Below are 10,987 nucleotides of genomic sequence, written 5' to 3'. Positions count from 1 at the left end.
GCGGTGGGGCAAGTCCCCGAAGGAAGGCATGAGGGGCTAGTTCATCCCTAGCCGCAGCAGGGAATTTGGGGTAGCCACGCCGGGCGTACAGCTGAATGTCTGCTGCGTAGGCCCCCAAGCGTTCCCCCTCCTGGCGGCGGCGGCTGGTTAGCAGCTCCCGGCTGTGGTTGACGACCCCCCCCCCCGCTGCCTGAACGGCCTCCACAACGCCCGGGTCAGGGCCTGGAGGTCCGGTGGTCCTCTGGGGCCAGGGCCAGGTCCAGGAGTGCCTGCACCGCCGTCCCCTCCCCGGCACCCAAGCCATTGTGCCACTCCGCGAGCCGGAACTGGGCCAGGTCCGGCTCCAGCTGCGTTGCCCCAGAGAACTTCGGCAGCTTCACCGCCGTCCTTGCCACCAGGGGGGCGGTGGGCAGCTGCCAGTTCTCCGTCCGGGAGGCGCTTCGCTCCCACAGCGCAGGGTGCGTCGCCTTCGGTTGGGGCTTCCATGGGCTCGACCATCAATCCCAATCCTTTCTCCGAATGCGCAGGCCAATCCCACTTCAGACACCAATGTGGCGAGCAGCACGGGAAGGATGAGACGGGAGCCCAGGTTCAACCAATTATGCAGTGCCATGCCCCATACACCGGACGACTACGGACTGCCTTTATTCGACAACAACCTTGTATGCGGAACAACAGCACACCCAACAAACAAGTCATTTTCGGTGACTGTGGCGGCAACAATACACACACATGTTAACATTAAACAACACACAACTACACACAACCAATTAACACCCCAACCCTGTTAACCCCACTTAACCTAACAACTACAAGGACGACAAAGGCCCCTTTTGTCAAACAGACAACACTGATTCCCAGAATCCCCTGCGCGACCCCGTAGGAGTCGCCACATTATGTACCTTATATTGGAAGACTTATACCATAATCCTAACCTAATAGGTATTTTAGGCCTGGGCCCTCTACGAATTCTTTTTTTTGCGTAGGAAATTTCCTTTCCTAACGAGATGACCCGGAAGTCCTTGGAGAAAAGGTGGTTCGAATTCTAAAAATGCTTAGGAAAGGAGCCTCGATGCTTCCTTTAACCCTCCTTTAGCGTAGGTTACTCCTGAGCAACCTTTACGAAAGGAAAGGATTTAGTGGTATCCCATAATCCATTACGGTGGCAATATTTAAAACAACGAAAGCAACATGCCACCAACGAAGAGTACCGGCTCTACGCGAAGACCCATGAGAGACACGGGAAAGCAGAAGAAGAGAAGAGAAGAAAATACAATTGATAATAATGGATAGCAATTCCAGAATCATATTATTTGAATCGAAATTAATTAATTTATTGCTGGTTATTAAGCACACAATATACACCGTAAGAAAATAAAATGCCGACTTCACACTTAAGAAAGACTACCGGGGGCAGTTAATTTCAACATCAACATCAATTGAGCCTCTTTTTTTTCACATGTGCATGGGGATTCAAGTGGCCTAAAATATTCCCGTTGGCTAAATCCGACCTAAGTGATTCTCACTGTTGGCGACAACCTTATTGAAATCAATACGACAATAACGCATGGATCGAAAGCGCATTTGTTGTAGTTCAACTTCGGAAAACGGTAGTTCCACGCTAGAGGTCAGCAATACTCCCCGTCACGCAATGACGTCGGTTAGGAAAAGTGGAGTGGAATTCATTTTAAACAGTGCTGTCTTTTCCTATGTTCGAAAGGAAGCACCTTTTCATCTCTCCTTGACCCGATGACGTTTTCCACAAGGGTTAAGGAAAGGAGGCATAAAGGTCAGGAGATTTGACTATTCGTAGAGACCCCTACTGTATTAACAAAGCTATATTCCTCAAACAATTAACCATACTCTAGCTATTAGCGCCACCTGTTGGTTTCTTATGTTTTTGCCGAATTCTGAGTTTGGTCAGGCAATTCATTCGTTGTTGTTTTTTTAATAATATTAACAAATCAAATACAAAAAAAAACACATTGCGGAAGGAGGCTGTATACAACGTCTTGGGTTAGGCCTGGGCTATGAACATAGCTTACATATATAAATGTAACTCCATGTGGTGAGTTAGGCATTGCTGTTATTAACTGACTTTCACCACTAAATATCAAAATCTGAAAACAAGTATTGCTTTGCTGCATTGCTGAAAGAAGCCCAACGTAGAAACCAATCGGTAGCCTAACTTCGTTTGACGAAACAATTGTTGATCACATTTTTTAATTAAAATTGAGATGTTATTGCTGATGACGTATACGTCTGTCGCGAGCACCCGCTGCAGACGTTTCACGATGCTCTTTGATAACATCCTAGTTAATTTGGATGGCGTTTGATGAAGGTTAACAAGTTACCACAGACACGCGCACACACACCCACCACACACACACACACACACACACACACACACACACACACACGCACACACAACTTCTAGTGTGCGTGGGTGGGAACGAAGTGAATCACGTTTACATGCTTCGGCAAGCGTACGTTTCAGATCACAAGTTACACCATAAAATCACATCCCATCTAAAAGAGAAGAGAATAAGGGGGCGGCATCCGCCAGTACAATGTCAGCCTGCCACCAGGGAATACATCTGTACATCTGTATCTTCGTTAGACCTCTCTGTTAGACACTTATGCACTTTCCCTGTGTCACCAGATCGTGGGAATACCTCAGCCCAGCGGACCGTATTTTATTATCGTCCTGTGTGTTTGACCTTTCAAACCAACTAGTGATCGCCGAGACGCGGGGGAGGAGGTGTTGAAGCGAAGGAGTGCAGTTTGTCGTGATCGCCTGAGCTCTCGGATGGTTTCAACATGGAAGCTCGGCCGCATTTCTCCCGTGAGGAAATCAACAATACGGTGTGGGAAGTCCCGGTGAAGTTTATTAGACTGAAGCAAATCGGGTCCGGAGCGTACGGTTCAGTGTGGTGAGTCTCTACGGTGGTTTGCTTTTACGGTGCGATTAATTTATAACGCTGGGTTCGGTGTGAGACGTACGCACACGTACACACACGTCCAGGCATGGATTGAGCTTGTATCGCCATATGTCATATAGAATGGGCAGTGGTTATGATTGCAGTCAATATGCAATCCGAGGACGACGAACTTCGACGTGTTTTGCCCTAACCGTCCGTGTGTCTTGGTGATGTAAACAATATGCTGTCAGGTAAACTACGGCGAAGATCGATGCGACGTCAACGGAGCTTATTAATAACTTGCTGCACAGGTTACGCATGTGATACAGTATGGGTCGTCATTTTATATTGCCCCACCCCCATAGACTTTCCCCCTCCACACTGTTATCGAGTTACAACGTGTTCATTGTATAACGTTGGACCACGACTTGTTATTGTAACACATTTCAGTTCGGTGACCAACGAGAAGACGAAAGAGAAGGTTGCCATCAAGAAGCTGCACAGGCCCTTTCAGTCGGAGATATTCGCCAAAAGGGCCTATCGAGAGCTTCGACTGCTGAAGCACATGAAGCACGAAAATGTATTCACACACACACACACACACACACACACACACACACACACACACACACACACACACACACACACACACACACACACAATATTATGTATTCATAGAAAGGGGGCAGGACAACGAAAGGTTCACCTGCTCCTTAATGTCTATTATTCTTTCAGTTCTTTACCATTTAGTCGACTGGCAGTGAATTCAATGATACAATTCAGGAACAGGTAGGGGCTTGGGGAATCTTTGCCGTAGGCTGCGGACATTGGGTATTGGACCCAGTACCTTCCGGCTGAAAGGGAAATCCACTGATTACTAACTGCGTGTGTTTCGTTGTTTGACCAGGTCATTGGGCTTCTTGACGTGTTCACACCTGCCACAGGGTTCGAGGACTTTCAGGACTTGTAAGTACTCTGCCTACTTCTATGTTATTATTTTGTCATATGTGCATGCTTGGTTCCCTTTTCTTCACCCATGAGCGGCCGTTTCACATCATGTGTTCAAACCTGCTCCTGTTTTTGCTCATCTGTTTTTTTTTTTATTCTATGATGTTTATAACTTGGCCCCGTATGTTTTTGAAATGGTGCTACAAAATTATTTTTTTATTATTATTCTATTATAAATTAATCTCATGACAGCCAAGCTATTTTAAGGTCTTTTAATTGAAATTGTCTTGGGCTTCTGGAACTGCCATTATAAGTCTAAATCCACAGGGGGCATCGGTATTGATTGGTTAATTGGTCAGACATGGGAACAGCAGACCCAACTTTAACGACAAAAAAACTTAGTGAATCAGTTTGTTATGAACGTCAGACCATCTGTCAGGTGGACCGCCAGAGCAGAATGCGAGCGAACCTCAGTGGCGTGGTGGGTTTCATGTCATACCTTACCTTTCCGAATATATCCTCTGCTTGTGTCTCTCCTCCATCTACTGCAGCTACCTGGTCATGCCGTACATGTTCACTGACCTGTCAAAGGTGCGCGGCAATCTGTCCGAAGACAAAGTGCAGTTTCTGGTGTATCAGATGCTGTGTGGACTCAGGGTAAGGCAACACCTCTGGTACAGACAGCTCTCGGGTGTTTTTTTTGCAATTTAAGCAAGTATTTTCGCTAAGGGCAATGTATTGCAATGAGAATGTGTTTGACCAAACTAGCTAAACACGGTGCGAGTGAGAAAGTAGAGTTAGGTGTTTAAGCAAAACATTTGTGTATCTAAAGAAGTAGGGCCTTCAGTGTCGTGTGTTGGTGTTAGCTTGGCCTTCTTTTTTTTACTGCGGGAAAATATGTGTTCTTATTAGGGATGGAGCTATCAATAATTATTTAAGATTTAGTCAATTATTCTTGATAATATCAGGATTCATCGATATTTGACTAGGCGTTATCCTTGGCTCCTGGTTAGAGTATGTGGTATTTGTGTATACTAGTAACGTTATCTTGGAGGTAGGAAGTAGTTATCGAGCTTAAGTGCTATATTAATGAGTTTCAAGGGTATTCCTTATTTTGTAAAACAAAACTTCTTGTGAACAAGTTACTCCTTGTGACATTTGTATGGGATATGAATGGGGTCGATGAAACTCAGAATGTGTATTACTGTTACAAACTATGATCATAAAAAGAAAAACATACCTTGGGAAAAATTAAACATAGACAATTATTTAGGTGGCTTGATTTACATGTTGGAGGTCTAAGAAAAGGGGAAGATGTCACATGATAAACATCAACTGTTAGTCTTAAGTCTAAATCATTTTACATTTTGAATTATTCACACTGTATTTTGAACATATTTAAGAGCAAACTCTAGCATTCAGAATCTCAATTGTTTCTGCAGAATCTGTATCGGCAGGGACAATTGCTTGTTATAGGACCGAAATAGCAATAATTCAGGCTCAGCTCTATCTGGCATTGACCCACAGTAAATCACATAACAATGTTCCTTTTGTTCATTTGTTGTAGTTTGACAAAGCATCTGGACATGTCTGGAGTTACCTGTGAACGGAAAATAATGTGTCATGTTGGATAGTCCTTTGAAACTGTAATGCAAGACTTTCGCTGTGGTTGAACGAGGCTGTAGTTGATGTCATGAGGGCCAACCATGAAGTTCACAGCCTATTAAAATAAAATTGCGACGTTATCAAATTTCCTCAATTCGTTTTTCAAACAATGATGTGGGGTTAGAGTTCTAGATGGTTACAGTAAATCGTGATACTTTAGACATTATTTTGCATCCCTTTTTGTGTGTGTGTGTGTGTGTGTGTGTGTGTGTGTGTGTGTGTGTGTGTGTCTCTGTCATTCCTTTCCTTTTATATTGCAGTACATTCACAAGGCAGGCATCATCCATAGAGTAAGTCCTTTTTCCTCATTGTATTGAGTCATTGCTAACCCTGCCCCAACAGGTAGGATGAGTATTCTTTGCTCTGATTCCTAGCAGCATGTTATGAGACGTTAAGGACATGAATATGCCTCACCCCACATGTGCATATAATATTTTGATTTACATTCCCCCTTGTTCAAAGAAGAACTGAATTAGGGAATCACACTGCAGATACGGCACAATCTCTGGTGGAACGAAGCAGTTGCATCTTATTCCTGATTGGTGTTACTTGCAATCTTTTCTATGCTGATAGACAACCACTGTGTCCCAATTTTTTCACGTGGGCCTATATTGTGCACTATTTGAGGTGTCACCATTTTGTAGTGCTATTCAAACTCTTTGAGTGTACAAATCTGGTTCCCTATATATTGCACTACTTGACACCAAGAATGCAAAAAAAAAAGTTAACGGATTTTTCTACAATATATTCCACGATGCATCTTCAATTTCATTGGTTCATCCTGTAGAATCTAATGACATCCAACAGTGTTGTTTTTGTTCTCTTCCTGAGGTCACAATTTTCTTTATAGCTGTGGTCCTGTTGGTGTTGTTTTTCCATAGTTTGGTTGTCAGTATATGCCATGGGTTGGAATATTTACCTTATTTTGATTCTAACTTAATTTCCGTTAACAACAATGTTATTTTCCCGCTTCGTTCATAGGACCTTAAACCGGGAAACCTGGCCGTAAATCAAGACTGCGAGTTAAAGGTTAGTAGAGTCTAGAAGGAATGTCTTTCAAATGAAAACCATGTAAACAAGATCTTCCATCTATTTTCTGACCCAAAGTCTGCACGACTGTTGTAACTCGGTGCTGTTGACTCCAGATCCTCGACTTCGGGCTGGCTCGCAGTACCGATGCTGAGATGACGGGCTACGTGGTGACCCGGTGGTATCGGGCGCCGGAAGTCATTCTCAACTGGATGCACTACACCCAGACAGGCAAGAACACCATACATGTTGCATGTTAATATCCGTATCGCTGTGATCTCCCATGATCCTCAAGGGTCCCTTCCATCACAATGTCTGTCACCCGGACTTTCAGCTTGGTGTAATGTGAAAGTTTTCCTACATTGTTATTTTGTTAATTGTGTTTATCTCGATAACTTTGATTAATTTAGTTAAATAGACCTGTTTGGCTCATTAAAACCAACGGAAGGACATTCATTATGGATTAAATGCTAACGGGTTATTGTTATATTATGAATATCGTGGAGAATATAATTAGGGAACAATTGCATCAATCGTCTGGCTTGATAGGAATGTAGCAGGCCTTTGAGCCCTTGCCAAATATATTCCACGGCGTGGGTTGATTCGTGTCTCTACGGTTCCTTTCTAACGCTTCCTGAAAACTGGTTTCCTTGCCTCCCGCCTCCCTGTAGTGGATATCTGGTCCGTGGGCTGCATCATGGCAGAAATGATCAACGGAAAAACACTCTTCAAAGGGAAAGACTGTATCCTTTTCTTGTGGCTGTTTGTGAATAGAGCAACATTCAAATTTAAGCACATTTGTTGTTGTTTTTGTTACCGTTATTAAGTGTGCATGATAATGTTTTTTTTATTTTTTTAACATTACACTAACCGATTATAACATATTTATCATGGCCGATAACCAATATGATTACCATTAAATTAATGAATGGCAGTTTGTGAGCAGCCAACTGTCAAAAACTGTTTGTACTCGCATTGGCATTAACACATCGTCGTGTCAGTGTCAAATTGTCAGGTGACTCATTGTGGGACCTTGTCCTTGCTATTGGAACCCTAGCTGAACATGTATTTCAAATAGAAATCGTGCTCTTGTCCTCTGCGATCGTAAAATGATAACAGGCTACAAATTATCAGCTGTATTTATCGGATATAATTCTATTATCTGAATAATACATAATTCAAATGACACTATCATTAGCGTCATTATCCCCCATATTTTTATCAAAATTGATACATAACGTGCATCCTTATCTGTTATGCTATTTATAATCAAAACAGGATATTTGGGGAAGTGTATTATAAAGGATGAGTGAGTGGGTGCATTATATATGCAAATCTTTACAAATCCAATAATTTCTGAGTTTAGGTGATATGAAAGGCGGTTCACCTTTGACCCTATGGAATCCCAGATATGGACCAACTCACACAGATCATGAAAGTGACTGGTGTCCCTGGGAAAGAATTCATCCAGAAGCTGGACAGCCCTGAGGTAAGAGAGGTTCAAGAGAGCGAGGCTTCTGTGGAGTCAATATCAGCATCGTCTACAGTTACTGAGGGCTTGTTATATTGCTTTAAAAGGCCAAAAGCTACATGAAGAACCTTCCGCATTATCCGAGGAAGGACTTCTCCACCTTGTTTCCCAGGGCCAGTGCACAAGGTGAGTCCAACCTCTAGCCTGACCTCTAACCCCCTCCTGCATCTGCTCCTGCGCTTCCAATGTCTTACTTTTCACTCTTTATTATTTTTTTTTCACTAGTTGTTTACAGATGTGATGTGTTAGATACATGTAATTAATGAGCAGGTACGGTGAAGGCATCTTCCTGAGAGAAGCCTACAGGTAGACTATTGACATGGAAATTCATGGATGGATACTAGCCAAATTGTAAACAATAGACTTTTATGAACCCTTTTTAAACATTGGTCCCCAGAAGATAGCCCACGTACAGTCCTGTTGCCTACACCTTTAATGAATCGGAAATGTTTTATCGGATTTCCATCCAAGCCACCCCCACTTCCTTCATGGGGAGGCCGTACTCCAGAGCGAATAGTGTTTGAATGTATCGTCTGTTAATTTATCAATACGAGATTCATTATTCAACCCATTCAACGTTCGCCCCTCTGCTGCAGCCATTGACCTACTTGAGAAGATGCTGGTTCTGGACGGGGACGAGAGGCCCACTGCCGAACTGGCCCTGGAGCACCCTTACTTTGACACACTGAGGGACCCAGAGGACTGCCCCGACCCCAAGCCCTATGACGACAGCCGGGACAACGCAACACTATCCCTTGAGGAATGGAAACGTAAGTGAGAGAAGCCAAAGCCAAATTAGAAATGTTTCAAATACAAATCAAAACGATATATATTATTCTAGCACTTTACATTTAGAAGACGCTTTTATCCAAAGCAACTTGAACCATTCATACACACCCCGACAGCGGCGTCAGTGCTAGGCGACAGCCAACTGGTCAGGAGCAGTTAGGGTTAAGTGTCTTGCTCAGGGACACCTCGACACTCACCTAGGGGGAGCCAGGGATCGAACTAGCAACCTATAAGTCAACACGCTCTATCCCCTGACTTAAACTGACCCTTGTGTTTATAAAAAAAAAAAAAATTTAATCTAATTTGAGATGTATTTTAAAATACATTTATAATCATTAGGGCTCAAGTATAGGTTAAAGGGCTACGTCACGTAGTAGTATGCAGAGCATATGTAACATGGTTTTTATATTGTTTAAATCTGATGATTGTCAGTCGTCAGTTTCCTGGCCACAGTAACGCATATGTGTAACTGAAGTTCTTCGACCTTCTTTCTGCCTACAGAGTTATGCTTCCGAGAGGTAAGAAGCTTTGTGCCATTCCCGAGGAGAGACTCGAAGAGAAGAAACACACTGACGATGACTAAGAGTGCCTGAATTCTGTGTTACTATTGATAACCCATATCAATTCATTCTATATACTATAATTTGACCACAAGCGTCATAGACAAACAAACAAACACTGTTTTCATTTGAATGACCACATGTTGATGATAGCCTACTTCAATTCAAGTATTTAGAAAGGTGAACGGGTATGTGTATTTCATTCAAACTGGAAGACCGGTTCTTCAATAGAAATTCGTTTTTATTTAAAATATTTTAAGACCTGCAGGAAAATAGAATGTGTGCATACAACTGGCTTTGAGTACTGTATTAGTATTTTAATCAAGGTTTACATACAAATTATGTGACACTGTGTTTCATGCTTCTGTCATTTGGAATTCATTTCATCAACTTCATGAATGTATCTTTTTTTAAATAAAAAATATGTCAGTTTTTCATTTCTTTTGAGTATTTTCATCGGTTCAATATAGCTGATTTATGCCAGTCTTGCCCAGTGATCATGGTTTTATGAGTTTATATGGATTTCTGGAATCAAAAACCCAACCAGTAAATCAGACAAGACGATGGAATCAAAGAACCGGATGCCTTAAAAACCGCCAGGGCAAAATTTAAAGATTGATAATAATACATTATTGATCTATTATTTAAGAATGTACAGCAATTGTGGGTACGGGACTGGAATTTTTGGTTTTGGATTCAGGGTTAGGATTTTTTTTTGTTTTAAGGTCATTAGGTTTAATTTCGTTTTTTTGGTTTTGGGTTTTTGTGTCTTATTTGAATTTCTTGTTAGAGTTTGGTTTTTACAGTTTAGGGCTGTCCCCCAGGTGGGGTCTCTGGACGGATCAATGGGATGATACCCAGGCCGTGTGCGTAGAGCCGTAGGTCTGCGAGAAGGCCCCTAGGCTCCCCCCAGCTCCCTCTGGTGGTTGACCCACTGATGCCCGGCCGCATCCGGGTAAATAGAGTGGCTCAACCAGAAGGCCTACTGCGGTGCTCTGTCAATGGCCCATCCAGTTTAGTCGCACAGCAGGCGTTAGATCTGTGAGGATTTGAAGTGGCCTCATAGGAAGCAGCCCCGGGATGTTAAACTAACCTCCTCTAAAGCCATGACAGACTTTATTCTTTGAAGCAGACTACTGCATGAGTAAATTTTGACCCTAGTGGTTTAGTAAGTATACTACACTTAAAAAATACTGTGTGCATAAACATTGTAGTAAACATAAATAATGATTAGAATTCTATCATTTTGCATATTTCATTCGCTCAGAGACTAATGCAGAAACTGTTTACCATAATAGTGGGCCTCATGACTCGTATCCGCCCAACAAAGTGTGTTTGTGTATATCAACAGGTGGTAGGCTATATTTACAAAAATAGTATTAAAGTCTAAAATACTGCATGCCGTTAATGTACGATAAGATGTAGCCTACTTTATAATTCCGGACTAAACGGATAAATAGGGGTTGATAGCAGAAAGAAAGGTACAGTATTGTAAAAGGCATTAAGATATTAAATATATACTAAATCTACGAAAAATAATAATC

The 10,987-nt window shown here is 42.5% G+C and overlaps 1 protein-coding gene across 1 annotated transcript; it reads left to right on the top strand.

Annotated features, from left to right (window-relative positions):
* The first annotated feature begins 2,545 nt into the window (after positions 1-2,545).
* mapk13 (mitogen-activated protein kinase 13) lies at positions 2,546-9,880 on the top strand. Its single transcript, XM_079742107.1, has 12 exons — positions 2,546-2,933; positions 3,372-3,501; positions 3,829-3,887; positions 4,421-4,526; positions 5,795-5,824; positions 6,516-6,563; positions 6,680-6,794; positions 7,235-7,306; positions 7,973-8,052; positions 8,142-8,220; positions 8,691-8,864; positions 9,385-9,880. The coding sequence occupies exons 1-12, from the start codon at positions 2,821-2,823 to the stop codon at positions 9,474-9,476; spliced, it is 1,098 nt and encodes a 365-aa protein (XP_079598233.1). The 5' UTR covers positions 2,546-2,820; the 3' UTR covers positions 9,477-9,880.
* The last annotated feature ends 1,107 nt before the right edge of the window (positions 9,881-10,987 follow it).

This window comes from Pollachius pollachius (assembly GCF_949987615.1).
Source record: "Pollachius pollachius genome assembly, chromosome: 8".
NCBI lineage: Eukaryota > Metazoa > Chordata > Actinopteri > Gadiformes > Gadidae > Pollachius > Pollachius pollachius.
This window is presented reverse-complemented; position numbering and strand designations above follow the sequence as displayed.